Genomic DNA, 20,527 nt, shown 5'->3' with positions numbered 1-20,527 from the left:
GATGATACTTCTCTAAAATCAGAGCGAAGGCAGATCACACCAGTCACCACATCCAGAACCAGACAACTTAACTCAAATGTATTGAAAAAGTAAGAACTTAGAGTTGCCCGTCTCCACTGTGTCTTTGATTTATTTATAAAAATCTCTTCTAATCTCCTACAATTTAAGAACAAATAACCTTTTCTTTCCAATTTTTCCAATAAACACTTGTGAGGTACTTTAGAATTAAAAACAAAAACAACCAAAGGCTGGAAGGATATATTCTTATTTGTGATGCCAAGATTTTGTGCAGCTTCTCACTGGAACAGCTGGTCCCAGTTCCTGAATAATGTGTGTTAAACAAACATGCGTTTGCCTTGTAAATGAGGACGACTCAGAAAATGGGTGCCGTCCCTGTAGACACTGTGTGACATACCAGTGACACTGTGTGTGGGTGTGTGTATATACACATTGTCTGACATGGTGGTGCTCACTTTGACAGTTTGTGGTCAGAGAGAAAAAAAGAAAAATCTCTGAAAGGAGTCTGTTGTTCCAACTGCTGACAACTTTCAGGGTTTGTGGGAATGACAGAAAAAGTCACGACTACAGATTATGGTCACTGTGACTTAAGGGTGTTACGTGTCTGATAAAGCACAATAAACTCAGAGTTTTTACAAAACCTTAGTTTATGAAGAAATGTTACAGTACATGAAATATAACACACATCAGTCAGTAAACACCAAAATGAGAAGGCAGTGTAGTTAATGTCTCTGTGTTCTTCAAGTCTACCAGATTGTCTTCCTCCAGTGTCATCAAAACCATGACAACACTGACCAGGATAAAAGAAACATGAAATTGTAAATACAACACATGAACACTTACAAACACCGTTTTGTGCTTTGACTCAGAAACACTTTAGTCTGTTCCTTTCTCTGCAACGTTAAGCAGCGCTGAGACAAGGACAAATACTGATTGGATACAAATTATCATAAATGCCTGAGTGATTACTAAGACATGAAATCAAATTTTACACAAAGGAAAAACAAAAAGCGCCATGGAGAAACATCACACAACAATGAAATGAGGACATTTGGCGAACGCCAAAGTGAATGATATATGAATATCATGCTTTAATACCTCATGGGTGTTTGTCGTGCAAGTCTGCAAATTTCATGCCATGCTGATACTTACTGTGAATGCATGAGGGCATGCTTGTCTATTGTGTGCATGTGGTCCCTTTTCAACATTTTTACTCATAATGTATATAATAAATTAAAATAAAACTTTAAAAACATAAAAAAGCAAGAAAATAAAACATTTATGACAAAACAAAACATTAGAATTTGGTATGCAATGTCAGAAGCAATAGCAAATAGATGTTTACATTTTGACATATTCTTGAAAGTTGAGATTTAATACCATCCAGAATCCTGTAGCCTGTGAGAATATTAAATCATTAAAATAAGTGCTTATGACTTAGATGAGAGAATATGAATGTCCTCCTCTCTCCAAAAAATACCTTAAAAGTTTCCAGGTGGGGCGTTGCTATCTTGTCTTCTCACTTCTTACATCACTGGATAATCAGGTCATAACATCATGACATCAATTGTATCAGTTGTCACCTGACCGATCGAGTGAGACTCATGAGTCGCTCCCTCTAATCAAGAGGTCAGTTCTCTCATATTGACGTTGTCCTTTCACCTTTTCTTCTCATCACGTCCGACCACTTTGCCTATCCAGGAGCTGAAGGCAGAGACTTTGGTGTAGACACCAGGCGACTGCTGTGTCCGGCAGGCATGACCCCAGGACGTGACCCCGTAAACCACCCAACCACCTCCCGGACGCTCACACACGAGTGGACCTCCACTGTCACCACGGCAACTGTCCACACGCCTCTCCGACTGAACGCTACCAGCGCAGAGCATGCGGCTCGTGAAGGCACCGTGGAAATGCTGCTGGCAGTGGCGCCGGGGCAGCAGGGAGATGGGGGCCTGCTGCAGGGTCTTGGAGTAGGAGCGACCTGACAGAAGTGGAGAGGTTAGAGTTTAAACTGAGAGGTCTACAAGAGTATGTGTGCGTGTGTTTGTGTGAAAGTGTGTTTATTAGTGTCAGGGTCAAATACAGAGAATTTAGTGAGGGATGGAGAGAATGACAATGGTCCAAGTGGCAAAAGCCTCTGGAAAAAAAAAATCTATTTCTCTGTTGAACTCTGTCAGCACAGCAATGTGCACAGACTGACATGCCTCCACAACTGCTGAACGTCATAACTTTTCATGCAGACATTCAGAAGCTGTGAAGCAGGAATGAAAGGATGACTTAATCTTCGGACTTGTCGCCATCTGATCAAAATCTGTAATCATTCAGTCAAAACTTCAACCTCTTTTTCCTGGACTGGAACCAAAAAAAAATGAAAAAAATGTTATGCAACATTCAAACGTTTGTGACAATGCTGGGTCTGTGATTGTCAGGAGTCTAGACTGTTCTGGAGAGTCGTATGAAAAATGCATATAACACCTCAGTCAAATGTGTCTCATAAATTAAATCTATTTTTTGTTGTTTATTATGTATAATTAACTGTTACTATTATTAATATTAACGATCTGCTGAACATATCAATTTCCCAAAGCATCTAACTTTTTATGTATCTAAATAATCCACCCATCCACCAATCTATCCATCCATCCATCCATTGATCGGGGGTATGGATCAGCTCAGCTCTTAGGTTTGCCTGGCTAGTGCTCAGCAGAGACTCCATCCACTTGACTGGAACTTGTTCATGACATTCTTACCAAAGGCTCCATGACTTTCTTCATGAATTAATGGGGACTAATTTAGAGAGAAAACTGTTTCAAGGTTTCTGGCAGAGTTTAGGAGAAATCATTCTCTTTCATTTTCGTTCCCATTTCATTTAGTTTTTTCTGTGTCTCCTGAAGAAATAATTTCCCCGCATGTTAACTTGGCCTGGGGAGGTTGGAGACAGTAGTTAGCTTTTTTCTGATATAGCCACTGCAGCCAGTTGCTTTTTCTTAAATTAACAAGGAGCTTCACCCTGTGGCCAAAACATTTGCCAGGGTTCAAACTACTACCCAGCAGTGACAAGGGCATGATGCCTCCATGGCTTTCCACTTGTGAACACTGCTAATTGTGTTTGCTGAAATGAGCAACAGAGCTGGAGAGAACTGCTGCTGAAAACTGAACTCAAGCCTCCACAGTGAAGTCCCCATTACCCCCCACCCCCCTCCCGCCTTTGTCCATGACCACACAGCGTTATTTACTATCCACGGCAGCTTAGCAGTGGCATGTAAGTGTAAAATCTGCTAGCGTGCATGAGCGTTTGATATCAAAGTGGCAGATAGCCAAGCACAAACAGCTGTGCAAAGCAGACATTTATCCTTAAGTCAAACAGCCATTGCCACACATCAGACCCTGTAAACAGCCTGTGCTGTCATCACACTTAAGTTAACAAATAAAAACACTCTCTGCCACCCACACAAACACATTTTATCTCACATGAATCAACTGACATTAAGGGGGGGAAGACACATTTAGCCCACAGAGGGAGGGAGCACATGTTTCTGCATAAGTGTGTACCGTGACCTTTTGTTAGCCCTTTGTGACTTGAGTTGCCATGATTAATGACATCAGTATGTAATTTAAAGATCACTAACAGATGTAGACAGGCGAGTGTATGGACAGATACAGAGGGTGAAGTGTAATTACTGGTTGGGGATTCTCCTCTATTTTATCTCCATTTTTTGGTTCACGTCAAATGAGTTACATATGACAGGAATGATGTAGTGGTAATGGCATGTGATTGTTTTACAAATGTACATTTCACCAAAAGTAACCCAACCTACAGTGATATTGTTTGCTTATTTCCTTCATTATCCTACTGATTCATATCACTGCTATGTTTAGCCACTGATTTATTTATGATTCAGTGCGTACAGATTTTAGAAAGTTAATGTTTTTGTGGTATTTATAAGAAATGAATGGAGTAGACATTGACAGCAGCCCAGTCAACAAATTATGCTATTTCTGTTTTTGAATATTTTTTTTCTCTACTGTCCTTTATTTAGGAGAGTTTAAAGATGTGAAAGCTACTGTACAATCAAATTTCAAAGAAAATCACACTGCATTCATTCATTTAGTTTTTTTGAAATTATGTTTTGCACCTCAAGATCTTTGTGTATGGCCCCCTCACGCACAAACACATGCACAGACACATGCACGCTCACCCTCACATACACACCCACCTGTGTCACCCCAGCCAGTAATGTGACAGTTGCTGGCTTGTTTGAGCACTCTCTCTTTCCTCATGGGCAGACAGGCGGGAAGGACGTGACGGCTGAATGACACACACTCGCCTGGCATCTGGCCCACAGCCCCCGGTGACAGACGAACCAGGGCCAGGTCATAATCGTTGCTATGGGAGTGGTAGCTCGGATGGAGTACAATTTGATCGACGCCATATTCCTCTTCATATTCCTCGGGGACGAGGGAGTGGTAGTCCCCCACTCTGACTTTATACTGTTTGGTGCTGTTTCCATACCTGCAGAGAGAAATAGAGCGAGGGATCAAGAGAGGCCATAAAACAAAGAGGGTGTGTGTGTGTGTGTGTGTGTGTACGTGTGTGTATGAGTAACCCCACTGCTGGTTCATTAACCATGAACGAAAAAGTTACGAGCCCTGGCGGCAGTTACCTCAGCAGTAGTTCATGTACAGCTGGAAAAACTGTTTTACACTGAACACACATAAAATCTACACTCAATGCATATGATTAGTAGAACACCTTTCAAAGTTAATTTCTAAATGGTTAAGTCTTTATAGCGTTATTATCCATTTTAAATAAGTGTAACCCTTAAGAGAAACAACACAGCACAAGATCTTTATTGGGTTTCCTTATCAATAGCTAATGGATTTTTCAAACTAGTCTTCTTTGGTAATCAGTTGGGTTTTTTTTGTTTTTTTTGTTTTTTACTCGATTCTGTATATTCATTTTGTGTTTGTGTTCTAAAAATATAACATTTTATATGTAGGCTTATGTTTGTCCTGAAAACTTTGCTAATCAGCCGTGTGGCCCCCATTTTGCCTCTTTTGCAGAATGAAAGAATGAGAATAGGCAGCAATGATGAAAATGGAAGTATCAGTGTTCATACATTTAGCTGACTAGTAGGTTTATACAGTGTTTTCCACTCTATTTTATTTGGACTTTTTGAAATGGAGTAGAGTAATGCAGGGACAAAGACAGGGACAAGGTAAAGGGAAGATCAGAGGAGGAAGACGAGAGGCGTGAAAGAGGGAGGCAGTGCTATTCAGCCAAGTCTGTGTGTCCAGTTACAACTGGTTGAGTGTTTCCGGAAAGATCTCCTGTAGTGGAAATGCCACAGCGTTCCTGGCAGAGCAGAGACACTGCTGACCAGCCATCTATGTACAGTACACATCCATCAACGCTCAAAACTGGCACATGTGTTAAAATCTACACAAACTCACTGTGTCCATACAAAGCAAATGAAGGTTGGGACAAAACTAACAAAGTTTATCTTTTTCCGAATGCCACAGAGATGATTTTTTAATGTGACACCTTAGCTCCCCACCTCTGCTGGCAAACCCCCAGCTGTTCAGCTACAAAGTATTAATAGATTTAATGTGTTGACAGCATGTGACCATTGACTTTAGGTCAATTTTTATGAACCTACTAATCGGTAATGGGAGTGTAAAGGATCAGGTAACATAATCTGTTACTTACACCTGGTAACTGTACCTAAACATGACTTAACAAAATTATCTGTGCTAATTAGAGCAGGCAGGAGTGCATGAGTTGATTTCTGTGTAGCAAAATACAATACATGCATTGGTTTTGTTTGTTGTTGCTGTGCGTGTGTGTGAGCGTGTCACACTCTATTTTCGTTGCCATATGTGAAAAGTGACACTGTGAAGTCGGAAGTCCCTATCTTGGTCTCTGGCTCGCATGCAGCAAATTACTTTTCAAAGCTGCCGTGAGCTAAAGCTCACATCTCAGAGCACTGGAGAGTGGAGACTGATATGTGATCATGCAGATGAGGTAAGTACTTTGTAGGGTGTGACCTTTCTTGTCAGCTTACACTGTTTATGATAACATAAAGCAAAGATTAAAATATCTTCAGTAAGTTCTGTTGTTTTCTATCTAGCTATACACTTTTGATCAACAAGTGAGTGTTACAGTAGGAAGAGACCTGGTGCCAATCTGCAGCTGTCAGCAGAGTGTTACTACGGTAGGATTGCCTGTCTGGAATAACATCAGGATTTTCGCACAGCCTGAGGCAGTAGGAGAGTATGCACCTCGGTCACTATAATTACTTTATATGTATTACTCTCATTCATTTCATTTTGTGCAGCTAGGCTCTGACATAATCAGTAACATGTTAAAGACCATTGTGGCTACTGTAAGCACTCATCAGTGAAGCACTGCACTAACCTGCTGCTATTGTTTGATTGATACTGTGCAATTTTAAGTGATATAGTTAATAGATCTTCATCATTTCAGTCTGTAAACACTTGTGGTCAACTGTTGACTTTATTTAACCCTAGAAGTCCTGATTTCAGCCGTGGACTTCCTGTGTACGCTGCCGAGGACGTGAAGTCAGATGGCAGAGTAGAGGTAACTTTATAAGGAACACAACTCTGACAGGGTTTTGGGCCTGGGAATGATTTAAGAAATGGAACTGGAAAGGATTTTGCTCATAATTCTTGTCTCTTTAATGTGGAAACATCAGGATTAATAGTGGTGGAGCTGCAGGAGCCAGCACAGAGTTCTGGTTTTCCTTCCAAACCCAAACACCGAAGTCCGGTAACACAACCAAAAAATATTGCCCTTCAAATTCAGTCTGACACCCTTACATGTACTGTAAAAGTATCAACTGCAGACTCTAAGGTTAGTGCCGTCACTACCCTCAACTTTCTTAGTTCTACACAAATGTCTCTCCCTTCTGTTCATTTTCCTCCAGCTTCAGCCTTTCTGCTGCCATCTCTGCTGTATGCATTAGGTGATGGATTTCAAGCTGGTGAGGCCATATGGAGCCCCCCTCTCCTTGACCAGATGTAGTTAAGATAAAGTAACGCTGGCTGCCCCCCTCTTCCACCTGCAGCACAACCACAGCCCAACTACCACTGATTACTGCTCAGATTGTTGAGGTATTAGGCTTCTGCCAGACGTGAATATACAGAGGAAATGAGGAAATTGTGCGGTGGGTGTAGTTGAGTTTGGCTGGAGTTAAAACAGCATCTTTAAATCTGCCTGTAAATGTATGTATATGCACAACTTCATTTCCATGAATAAAGATAAGCCCAGAGTTGCAATTATTTAAAAAGTGGATTTTCTTGTGCATGTGTATGCGTTAGTGTGTGTTTGACCTCTTGAAGCAGTGTGCCGAGGTAAGGACCCAGCAGGAGTCGATGAGAGTCGCTCCACACACCAACCTCCCATCTCCTCGAGAGCCTCGCAAACGAATGGCAGCCTGCCACGGCCAGCCACCCCTACAGACACAAACACAGCCAAACACGCACAAATAACTTAAAACGGGAACAGACAGACCCACAGTACAGCATTTGAACAAGAGCGAATTGGGTGATGTTCAGATAATGCTAAAAACAAGGAATGACATGTCATATTCAGTTAATGCACTTTGATTTGGGGGAAAAGGAGCCTTGAGCAGCCAAAATAGCAACAAGCTGTATATTCTATGTGAAAATTATTTATGGGATGTTTCAGAGGCTATTAATCAGTAGCATATCTAGCAGAATTTGTTTACATGCTGTTATGTGAAGTGTAAACTTATGGGATGCCTGAAACACACAGATGTTACTGAGTACGAAAAACATTTGCAAGCATGTACAGACAAGTTGGACATTTCTTTACTCCTAGCTTCAAATCAGTTTCTTTTTTCTTTTTTTTTGATGTAAGACATGTTAGCTTGAAAATGCATCCAAAATTCTTCAATCTATACGTATCTGGCAGGGTTTCTCTCTGCTATAATTAATCCCTCCTGTCCCTTCCAGCTCACCTCAGAGAGTTTTCTCCTCCTATGATCCGGCGCTGGCGGGTGTGTATGAGCCGCAGACCGCAAACAGAGTTGACAGGATCTGACAGAGACAAAAGAGGAACCACTTGGATGTGTAGATGTGAGAGTGTGTGGGCGGGTGATGATTGTTAAACCATACATTTAGGCTCAGATGTTGTTCTTGTTAAATGTTTAGACTGATTGAAACCCTAATCATGTTTGAAATGCAAATGTATTAACTAAGGAAATAAAGAAATTTAAATAAACGAAAGAACGGACAGCATTTTCCTAGTGTTTGTGTATGTAAGTCCACAAACACACAGCTGAAGTGCATTTTAAGAAATTGTGATTTATTTCACTTTTATTTTATTTCAAAGTAGAAGACCATCATTGCACTGGGCAGACTTCCCCCCAGTAAAGTGCATGTGAGAAACGATATATAGCACATGTGCAGGTAAGAGATATCATTACGCGAGTCTGCCCCAATGTGTGACGGACAGGGTGAAGCAATAACATAGCTCTTACCATTTTACCATCTGGACACACACATACACACTGAAGTTACCTCTTGACTTCTCGTTCAGTCATTTGTTTCTCATTATTTCTTCTGTGTATTTGACATATTGGAACTGTTTGTTAAACACGTTACCTTTTGGCTCCCTATAAGTCAGAGAAGCTCGATTTGTTTTGAGATCCACATAAACTCAAACAGTCCTGACTAACTGTGACTGACCTTTGAAGCTGGGCTGTGATTCACCATAGTCACAGATGACCCCGGCGTCCTCACTGTGGCGACAGTTGTGTGTGCCTGGTGCCTGTTTGATGCAGTCCGCTAATGACCGCTCCTCGCCACTGCACTTCACATTGTCCACGTGGATGGGTCCTGTCCCTTCCCCGAAGTACGCCATCATGCGGGCCTTCGCCACGCCACTGGGTAAATAGATGGATACGAGACAGACAGAGATGTTTCATTACCATCATCTTCTAAATGATGATTAACTGAACAAGAAGTGTAAAAAAAAAAGGTCATAAAGAAAAAATGTCAATATATTGAAATTTACTCATAATACAGAATTTCTCATGACAGGATGGACAAAGTGCTTCAGAATAAAAGCATTAGTTATCCAATACCAATTCATATACTTGGGGTATCACCAAGAACATTGTTGATAGACGTTAGTTTACACTGATTTCTAAACTCTACTGACAACCTAGGCCAACATTTTTTTAAGACTCTAATAATGAATGTGTAGGGTGTGTAGGGTCAGATTTGATTAGATACATGTTGTTTTCTTAACTGTAACATGTCATTCTCACGTATATTTTGAACCACTTTGATGATAAAGTATGAAAAAGCAAGATAAATATCTCTCAATCATTTCACAGGGGTTGAATGCTCAGCTGCTCACCGTGATGTGAGGGTCAATGTTGTGGTTTGACATTCTCATGCTGTGACGCCAACCAGGTCAAATCAGTGTTACAATCTGATAACAACAACATTTGTATCACTATCTCACCTCTGACTTTAATTAGCAAACATCGAACACACAGAGGCCTGTAGGTGGTGACTGTGTATGCTGTAACTGTGATTTTAATTAAGACTGAGAGATAACACAGACAGAGAGGATCTCATGTTGCATCCCTGAGGTTTGGTGAGTAACAGGTCTTATCCACAGAGGGCCTCATGTCTCTGATTGAGACATCTTGAGTTGTATCTGTGTCTCCAATAGCTCCCTGAGCAGGTTTTAGCATGCATAGGGTGAACCTCCAACCTGCATGCTAATATAACGCAGTCTGCTTTGGATATTGACTGCTCTAGGCAGAAATTGAAGCCAGGCATGTTCTCAGAGGCATCGAGTTTCTTGTGCTGCCCATTTACCATGAATAATGTTCAACACTTGGATGCCTACTTTTCAGATGCCATTTTTCAATATGGATTACTTTTAAATATTACAAAGGAGAAACAGAAGAGCAGGGTGAACAGGGTTGAATGAAGAGATGCAGACATTGGTGCTTTTTGGATAAAGAAAATCTGGCATGTCATTGAGCTAAGTAACCTCTCCTGCTGTGCTAGCCCTGTAACAGAGACTCAAATGTGCTGACATTACAGGTTCTGAACACATGTGCTTATGGTGCAGCATTGTGCAAACAACATGACAAATGACTGGAGGTTTTACAAAAAACTATCTTCTCTCTATCTCTATCTTCAAGATATTATAAACTGTCTGAGAACCCTAAGTAAAGCTGAGCTGTTTTCTTCAAGGTGATGTTTGAAATAATCACATAAATGGTCACAAATCACTTCATGTTTAGCTTCAATTACACGCCTTGCCTAGTTATACTCAATAGGTGTATGTGTGAGTGCTTTGTGTGCCTGTCACACTGTGTCATACATGCAGACATATATGTATAATATATATTTTCTCATCACCACAGCAACCTCCAACCCTCTGGGAGCTGCTATGTATGTAATGATCTCTCATCACACCCTGCGCGAGACACAATGATGATCCTAACATGGCTTTTACACGGCTCCACCACGCTTCCCCCTTCTCTCACGCTTATGCGCTCCAGATGTGGCTTTCATCTACAAACAGATGTGTCACAGAAAATTGGGTGGCTACGGGATGAGTATGCCTTGCCGAGGAGTGGTGAGAGAGAAAATGAAGGCAGTTTGCTATGGTGCAGTTTTCCCTCGCTGCCACATAGCCATTGTTTTGGAAAATGGGACAGTGTCTCAGCGGGGGGAGATAATGGGATACAGAGAGGGTAAGATGAGGTAGTTTTCCTCGCCTCGACATGTCTGTCACTGTGAATGTGTCTTTTGCACAATTGGCCGGCCCTTTAATTGGATGTTTATCTTGGCTTTGCAAAAGGGCGCAGCTAAACCCTCTATTAAAAGTAGTTGGCGGCACACCAGAGGCTCATAAGAAGTGCTCAAGAACTTGTGCTCAATAATTCTTAAAGACTAATTAATGAAATATCGCTATTTTACTGTAGATCAACGCGAAACTCAAGAAGGGTGTGATGAAGTGTAAAGCGTAAATGGAGAAGGACTGAAAGATGGAAAGATAAAAGACAGACAGAGAGGAACGGTGGGATTGTAAAACAGATGCCAAATCTAAGTGGTGATTGATTTTGCATATGGGGTTGGCAGTCTGGTTTCACTGTGTGACCATAACGTATAAGTGATCACATTTCAACAGTACCGAGGCGTGTTCCAAAATTATTACCTCTTTTTCAACATGTTGGAAAGTGAAGGATGAGAAGAGAGAATGTACATCAGACTCTAATCTGGTGTTCTTTTTAGATATTGAAAATGTATAAATGCATGAGAGGGTTCAGCTATTTTATGTCATTTTGGATAGAAATGCTCAATATTCATTGGTACCACTTTCTCATTGGTGAATATTGGCTGCTACCCATGGTGGTAAACTGATAATACTACATAGAAGTCATCAATATGTTGATGTTTTCAGTATGTTACCCAGAAAAGCAAGTCTGTCAAAAGAGGCTGCTCACACCACACACACACATGTGCACACACACATACCTGTATCCCAGCTGTCGACACACCACCTCCGCATCACGATCAGTCCATCCGTCATCACAGACTGTCCCCCACTGACCTGACAGATACAGCTCCACCCGGCCTTCCCTTGGGCTCTCCCCTCCTACAAGCCTTACTGGTAGATCTGAAGCACACACGCATGCGCACACACATACACAGACACACACACACACACACACACACACACACAGATAGACGCAATTTAGACTGACAATGTACAGACTCACCTGACTGGCACGCTTTATTTCTCTCTGTTGTTAATCAAAAACCTTTAAGTATAGAATTACTTAAACACGCTGCACACACATTCCCGAACAAACTCCCTCCAGGCTCTAGTGAATGGGGGGCATGTGTGCTCATGTTCCCTACAAAAGGAGGTAGCTGCAACACCTGTCAGTTTTCGTGCAAGAAACCACTTGTGTGCACAGAAGGGGAAACAGTTAGACTCCTATCACTATGAAAAGATCATTTATTTTCATTGGCTCTGTTTTTCACACACTCCCTCTCTTGTCCTTTGCCAAAGGGTCTTCAGCTCACACCGATAATCAAATCAGTCTGAACAATTCATCATCGTTTGTCTGCACACAGACATAGACACAAGCACACAAAGTGATCTTGTTTAAGTGAATACTAATGACTATTCCATGTGTGGACATTTTCATGATCAGTTTACACTTATCAGGTCTGTGGTTTTATTTACCCTTTCTTGAGCTGCAGAAAGATTTTAATTGCCACATTTCTTTAACGTTACATTTTTTTTAGCTATAGTGAATCCACTTTCTCACAATCCTTCTGTAAGCAGGAACCCTTGAACAAATCAGCAACAAGTTAGTTAAGCCTGAAATATTTTTCTGTGGCTGAGTTGAATGACATGCTGCGTTCAAACATTACGTGTGTGGGGCGTAAGAACTGCGGGAGGAGGAGATTATGGTAAGAAGAGTTAATTGTGGGAATGTTTACTTCTTGCTCTGTGTTTGCTGTTGAGGAAATGCTCATCTTTATCCTCCTTCTCAGAAACACCATTAACCCCCCCCCACACACACACATTACATTGCTGCTCTGAAACCAGCTGACAGAGAGTGAAAGAGAGAGAGAGAGTTCAAAGCACAGCCTGGCTTATCTGCTTTTTCTCCTTCTCCAAAAACAACACACACCAATCTGCCTGTGGCATGTAAAAGGAGGGAGGGAGGGAGGGGGTTACGCACGGACATAAACACTCAAACACAAGTGCGCACACACAAATGCTATGTAACAATGACATAGTTCTTTAGTGAGTGTTTGTGGGGTGAGAGTGTCCCTCTGGGTTTGCCAAACAATATAATCAACCTAAACCAAACAAATGAAACAGCTATTTCAGTCTTCAGTATGCGCTCTCCACCCAAAATAGTCATACAACTTACATCACTTAAGATATAAAAACGATGGCATATTCTTTCTGGGACTTACCAGAGTTATATTTGTTACCTTCGGCTTCACAACAAACTGCAGAAAAATTAATACATATGAGGCAAAAAGAGATCTGGTACCATCCATCTCGGCCTTCACACATCTTATTTGGCGTCTAAAGGCTACAGACATTAGGTTGATAAATGGTGCTAGATTCAACCCTTTCGCCTTCTGTCAGTAGGAGTAACACCTCTAAAATCTTACTTGTCTCATCTTATAAAAGTGCAGTTTTGGATCAAGACCACTCGTGTGTTATGCAATGGAGTGGCAACTCATCACCCCCCCTGATGCTAGGTATTCATGATTTTGTAGTTAGTAACAGTGAAGAAGAAGAATGGCATGGGGGAGATTTACATCAGTTTGTTGCAGTAGGTCCATTTAATCATGATGAATTTACAAGCGATCCAGTTATTAAGGCAGGATAATCCAACTGACAGCTGTGTCTATTAGAGTTAACATGACTTACATTATCCCTCTGTCTGTGTCTTGGAGTAGGATTTCCTTTTCTAAGAATTAGATCTAATAAACTGTGGGTTCTCTTTGGTGGAGATCTCAGAAACAGATTTCAGATCGGCTGGTTTTATGAAGTGAGGGGAAATTGCATTGAGATTTTCATCTTCTAGTGTCTTGCTCCTCAGTGCAGTAAAGTAATTGCACAAATTTGGATTTCCTCTGCATGTGATTGAATCAATGGCATTTAATCTAACACTACTATTGTTAAAAAATAATGATAAAGATACATTTTCATTCCTATTCTTCTAAAGCATTTTGCAAAGTTAGAAAAATACAATTTGCTAATTGTATATACATATCCAGCCCAAACAGGGGTGAAACATAAAATTACAAACAACAGATACAAATTTGTATAAATTAATGTAAAATTAAGTATTATTAAGGATTGATTTCTAATGATGTGAAGAACTTATTTGGCTGATCTAATACAGCTGGTAACCCAAGAGTCATGGGGCCCAGATGGCAAACCCTTATAGTCTCCATCTAAAGACCTAGAAGGAACCACCAGAGGATCGCAGCGGGACCTCAGCTAATATGAGGTTAAAGGTCAGTAGTAGTCTGGAGCTAGTCCCTTATGAGCTGAAATGCCAGTGAACACTGAGATGTTTAAATCATGACTGTATCCACTCTCCAACTCTCAGGTTCTAAATTTAAAGAATCTAGAGAATCTAAAGAGAACTTGACTGATGGAAAAACTGCATGTTGAGGACTCTTTATTATGGACTCTCTATTATGAACCCAAAAAACAATTGTTTGCAAAGAGCATTGTGAGTCAAATTTCTGTGCTAACTAAGACCAGTTCATAAATGACTGTCATCATTTATGAACCCAAATACCTTGTTCCTTGTTAACTTGCAAATCTCCAAGGTACTGTGCATATGGACAGCACACATCCAGGGACGTTACAACAAACTAGCCTACAGTACATTTTCACATATGGTAACTGCTCCCAGTCTTTCAAATTCCCCAACAGTGACCATTTATGTATGTGCATAAGTATCTCACAACATACACAACCAGTATAACCAGCCCCTCTTTACATTTCCGTGTATGTGCAACCTTTTAGGTTTCCCGTACAGTAAGCTAAGTTCCTGTCTTACTTGTTGGAAGACTCTCTCCATTGCGCTCGGGGCTGCATGCGATATTAACATCTTCATGGTGTGTGCAGTCGTGACGGAGCCACTCCCTCCTGTTGCACAGCAATAGGCTAGGCTCTTTCCCTGTGCAGCTCACATCATCCAAAAGAATGGGGCCTGACCCCACCCCAAAGCGTGGGACCAGGGTTGTGTTGATTCCTTTAGAAAGCAAAGTCTCACCTAACCTGCAAGGCAGACATGTACATACACATCCATGCACAAGGATTTAGGCTTTAATGTTACTTATAAAAGCAAAGCATACAGGGGGAAGAAGTATTTGACCCCCTGCAGATTTTTGCCCTTACTTCACTTGATCAAATGAAAATAAATGTATAATCTTTATATGATGATATTATTTCTGGATCTTTTTTGTTGACATTCTGTCTCTCTCTCTGTTAAAATAAACGTCCTATAAAACCTTTAGCCCGTCCATTTCTTTGTGGGGGAGCAAACTTACAAAATCAGCAGGGGATTAAATACATACATTTCCCCACTGTACATATGTATTTGCCTTTCTGGCCATACTTCACATTACCTGTAACCAAGCTGTCGACACACTACTTGTGTGTTAGAGTCTGTCCAGCCGTCATCACACACTGTCCCCCACTGACCACGGTAAAAGACTTCTAAACGTCCCTCGTAGCTCCCAGTGCCCCCTACCAACCTAACAGAACCATCTGGGGATGAAGACCGACCGACCGACAGACAGACAGACAGACAGACCGACAGACAGACAGACAGACAGACAGACAGACAGACAGACCGACAGACAGACAGACAGACAGACAGACAGACAGACAGACAGACAGACAGACAGACATTGGTTTCTTACAGTCCTGCATGTTTTGAATCATTTTAAGTGATTGACATTAAGAAAACTACCACTGCTACAAATGCAATCATTTCTGGATGCTGAAAAATGGATGATGTTCAGAATGAGTAGCCAGTTTCTGTAGACAGGTACTTGCACATTGGTTTCCTGACAACACACCAGATTGTTATTTTTGTGTGTGGTGAAACTACACAGAGCCTGTTTCACACTGTTTATTCAGACTGATTAATTGCTGAACTCCATATTTCCAACCTTGATCACTATGCAGTCTTCTAAAAGCTTCATTTCAATGACTGATAGCACATGTTCCTGGGTGGAGCTATTGGTGGGATAGAGACATTTTCACCTTGCACGCTTCTTTCTTTTTCTTACTTGGAACAAAAGCAAGATATTTTGACAGGATAACTTAACTGGAAGGCAGCTAATGTTAATGGTATCAGCGACACCTGTGTTTGACCGGTCAAAAGGTAAAACCCCTATGGTCAGCAGCAACAACGCAGGGGGGTGTTATGGGTACATGCAAACCACTCCACCATGATAATGGTGGGAATTCCAGGAGGGACTTCCATATCTCCATATGTAAAACATGTGTACATGTTTTTGTGAATGTTAGAGAATGTTACAGCTGATATGCACTGTCCTACCTGTGAGAGGCTTGCAGGATACTCCTGCATCCTCAGCATGAAGACAGTTGTGTTCCCCCCATGCACTTTTTGGACACTGCTCCAGCGTGAGCTCATTGCCTGTGCAACGCACCTCGTCCAGCCACACATGGCCTGAACCCTTGCCAAAATGCGCCTGGCCCCAGGCCTTTGCTACACCACTATAAAGAAAAGACAAGGCACAAAAAAGGTAGAAGGTTTGGTTTGCAATAATATTAATAAAATGAAAAACAGATGTACCGACTTGGGATGTAGAATGCTGTCGTTGTTTTATTTGGAAATTGTATTGAATAAACCTATTGTCTTTCAAATCTATAATTGAAAAATCACTTGGCAAGTGCATCTGTGCATATGTAAACATTGCAACAGCAACAGTGGCACACACCAAAAATGCACACAGGAACATTTGCAGAGAGTGTGCTGCTAAATATGCATATCTCTGGTACTAGTATTCATGCAGGAACAATGAGCCTGATTCACTATCTGACCCCCAGATGTTCTTTACTGCTTGCTCCTCTCCCTGTGTGTGTCCGAATGGAAAGAATACTTCTCATACTTTTGGAGACTGAAAGACAGACATACAGACAACTGGACACCCACATTAACACATCTCAGCTTCCTACTGTATATTTCTGTTTTTTCCCTGATTTCCCACACTCACAATGTACTTCTGTGTGTGTGTGTGTGTGCGTGTGTGTGTGTGTGTGTGTGTGTGTGCGTGTGTGCGTGTGTGTGTGTATGTGTGCCCCCTCACCTCAGTCCCAGCTGTCGACACACCACCTCTGCGTCACTGTCATCCCATTGGTCATCACATATGGAACCCCATTGCCCTGCATGGAAGACCTCAACCGTGCCCTCCGACCCTGACTGACCTCCAACCAGCCGTATAGGGAGTGACACCACTGGTGAAACACATACAAGCATGAATACACACACATTTAGAGAATCCATTTACAGAATCTGTGTGGGCTGGCACAAAGCATGGAAAACGTATTCACTTATTCTTCATCTTGCACACATTCTTCTTCCTCACATCTTATCAAATGTCATTGGATTCTTGCAACTCTCTAGTATCCATATATCACAGACCTAAAATTGCCCATTCGGTGGCCCTACCTTGCTGTTGGGTGCAGGTAACAGCTGCAACTAGAGAGCACTCCCCTCCATTCCAGGTAGTCTTGGGACACTGGAGCAGGTCTGGCTCCACTCCTCGGCAATGGACTGCCCTCCAATGGATTTTGGCCATCCCTGGACGAAACAGAGAAACTGCACGTGCACGACCTGAGATCCTAGAGGTGGAAGGAGATTAATAAGTTTAATCATTTGAAATACTTTTTTTTAATCAGACGACTGATATCAAACAGAAAACATTTTACTGTTGTATGGTTAATTCCTGCAGGCAGGCTGGGGAAGCCCATCTCTCAGCCATACTAGTCTGGCCATCTGTATGTTCATGCACTGCCAGTCAGAGGCCAATACGGTCAGCAGTTTTACACCCAACAGCTTTCAGTAACTGGCCACGTGAAAGTCATCACCAGCGATTCCAGCTGACATATGGCTGACATTTGCCCTCTTTCCCTTCCGCTGCAGAGTTTCATTGACTCCTGTGCGAATATGCATGGACAGACGTGCGTTTATGTCAGTGTGCGTGCCAGTGCTGGTGTTAGTGTCAATATGTGTAGTAAGCGCACAGAGCGTCTCTGTTCTCCAGGGAGATCGGGCTACACTCCAACTTACGAACGCTGTCAATATGTATGATCCATCCACAGGCTCCCAGCAAATCAGTGGCCCTTCTAGCATGACAGCATCTCATTGTCAAAGTGTGTGTGTGTGTGAGAGTGAGAGAGAGAGAAAGAGAGAGGGGGAGATGGTAACAAGGTAAATAGCTGAGCACTAAAGGTATTTAAATACCACTAGGGGATGGGGGGTTGGAATGCAAGGGTCATTCATGAAAGGTACAAAGGCTGTGAAGAGTATAGAGCGTATGAATGTGTACGCCTGAAGTGTCGTGAAAGTCGATTACAATCCCAGTAATTTCCAATGCACTCTTGCCATCTGTGAGACGTATGTGGGTGCTTTTTGTACTGCAGCATTGCCCTTTTTGTCCAAGACAAGTTTCTCCCCATGGGGGAACAAATAAAGAAACTTAACTTAACTGACTTCACGTTGTGAATTTAAATGGTATACGGTGATTACAGTTGCACCTGCGTCTGAATACACATGTGACGGAGTGTGTGCATGTGTGCTCTCTCTCACCCCTTGCCCAGCTGTCTGCAAACCACTGCAGCGTCTTCGTCTCCCCAGTCATCAGCACAGACAGACCCCCACATTCCTCCCAGATAGACTTCCACCCTGCCATCTAGCTTGGAGCGACCTCCTTGTAGATGCACTGAACCTAGGATTGAGAGAAGGTGGGAGAACAATGAATGCATAAGAATACGGCACATATAAAAAGGGGAGGTTGGGGCAGGATATTAATGTATTGCCCGGTGTCTATATTCCAACCCACTCTACATTTCACAATAGAATTTAGAAGAGTTTTTCTAAAATGTAGGATAATCTGACTGATTTTTGTTATTCTCTTTGACTTTTAAGGGCGCACACCCATGTTTACACATACAAATACGGGTGGATAACGGTCATATACTGTATATCTTCTTTTGCAGAAAGTCATATCAACATATGGGCTCTTTACACCATGGCCTAAAGATATGTGATTGCCCAAAGTGGATTAAAGTATGTCGATTCAAAGCATTAATTACCAGAAGATAATTTACCAATGCTGAGCCAAGACCCAACACACTCCAGGACTAAAAATACCAGGGGCTCTCTGTCTTGTGCCAAATAGAAATCCAACACTCTATTTCTTTCACCACCCTCTCTCTCTTACCTCCATATACAGTACAACTCATCAGTTCAAAGATGTGGAACCCACTTGATCTCCTGTTTTATGTTAGCAACACTTTGTTATTCAAAGCCCATGATGGGTCTCAATAATGCAGTGTGACTCCTACATCAAACTCGTTTAATTGCAGATTTAATTTAGCCTAATCACTCCACTCTCTTATCCAGGCATATACATTGTTAATGCAGAGCACACCTGCTACTAAGCTACAGTCACACCTGGGACACAGGAAGGTGCCTCCTCTAATTACTGAATTATGGGCCTCCTGAGTTGAACACAATTGAGGTAAATCAACAAAGATGCACACACTGCACAGTTATAGGCTTTTCATAATCCCAAATAAAAGGATTAATAAAATTGTGTGTGCTATTGTCTGCGGCTGAATTATTCAGTTATAATACTCTGGGATTTCATTCAAAATCAGTCTAGTTTGTCTTTTCTCATATCCCACAGATCCAACACATGAATCCGTGAATTGCTGTTGGTCAATAGGCCTGTGTGTTTACCTTGTTTACAGTCGCAGTAGCCCCAGTCCACTCTGCCTCTGGGGTTCTTAAAAAAGCACCAGGGTCGGATCCTGCCGTCCGGGTTGCGGCAGTGATTGTGCTCCCCTATTCCTTTCCCCGGGTAGCGCTCCGTGAAGCCGGCCACCTCGGTCCAGTTCATGCACCGGGCGCCGGACTCGGTGACGTCTATCGCGCCCCGGTAGAAACCGTCTTTGCCGCGGCTCTGGACGCAGTCGGTGAACGGCAGGATGAATGAAGGCACGCTGCTGGAATAACTGCAGCTGCTGATCGCGACTATTAAAGCGAGAAACGACAAATTCATGTTCGGTCTCTGTGAGCAGCAGATGAGCGATTTCAGAAAAGCCTCGTATCATCAGCTGAGGAGACGGTTTTCAGTCAGCCTCATCTCCCTGCTGTGGGACGACTGAGGACCGAGAGGTGAAAAAACGACACGGATCAATTCAAGTCCAATGTGCGCCGAGCAGGCAGCCCCCTCAACAAAATGTTATATAGCAGGACTCTGTCCGATAGTTTCCCCTCAACTTTACAATTTAATTTTAGAGCATACAATAATTTTATATTATCCACAAAGTGAGAATCCATAAGGATACTTTAGAGACAGCAGCATAATGTGACGAATATAGAGCTGTAACTCCTTACACTCACTCTAAAGAAATGAGACATGGATTGACGATGTCTCATTTCTTTAGAGTGAGTGTAAGGATCTTATACATGATTTATGATTATTTATGATTTTATAATAGCTTTGTGTTGCCTTTGCCTTTTTCCAGCACTAATTCTTCTTCCAATTCCTATCACGATCTCACGAGGATTTTACTTTTTTCCCCCTAAAAGTTCGGAATTGCTCAGTATTAGTTTAATTAGTATTTTTAATAGGGAAAAGATCTGCAGGATTCGCCATGATACTTTTTTTTTTT

General features: G+C 41.9%; 1 protein-coding gene across 1 annotated transcript; it reads right to left on the bottom strand.

Moving 5' to 3' along the window:
• Positions 1–652: 652 nt before the first annotated feature.
• Positions 653–20,025, bottom strand: prss12 (serine protease 12). The gene is made up of 13 exons (XM_085778607.1): positions 19,590–20,025; positions 18,435–18,573; positions 17,295–17,467; positions 16,933–17,080; positions 16,161–16,339; positions 15,220–15,361; positions 14,649–14,869; positions 11,572–11,713; positions 8,752–8,948; positions 8,022–8,100; positions 7,372–7,494; positions 4,236–4,531; positions 653–1,999 (listed from the first exon to the last, which is right to left on the bottom strand). Exons 1-13 carry the CDS (start codon positions 19,909–19,911, stop codon positions 1,677–1,679), a joined length of 2,484 nt encoding a protein of 827 aa, XP_085634733.1. The 5' UTR covers positions 19,912–20,025; the 3' UTR covers positions 653–1,676.
• Between the last annotated feature and the right edge of the window lie 502 nt (positions 20,026–20,527).

This window comes from Trachurus japonicus, chromosome 1, assembly GCF_045865225.1.
Source record: "Trachurus japonicus isolate A0001 chromosome 1, Traja_1.0".
NCBI classification, from domain to species: Eukaryota; Metazoa; Chordata; class Actinopteri; order Carangiformes; family Carangidae; genus Trachurus; species Trachurus japonicus.
Note: the sequence above shows the minus strand (reverse complement) of the source record. Positions and strands in the feature narration are given on the sequence as shown.

Excerpts from the sequence above, each read along its gene's own strand:
- prss12 (XM_085778607.1), bottom strand. The coding sequence starts at position 19,911 with ATGAATTTGTCGTTTCTCGCTTTAATAGTCGCGATCAGCAGCTGCAGT. Across the intron at positions 7,495-8,021 it reads GGAGGAGAAAACTCTCTGAG|GGGTGGCTGGCCGTGGCAGG; the intron begins GTGAGCTGGAAG and ends TTGTGTCTGTAG. Across the intron at positions 4,532-7,371 it reads TCGGCACACTGCTTCAAGAG|GTATGGAAACAGCACCAAAC; the intron begins GTCAAACACACA and ends TTCTCTCTGCAG.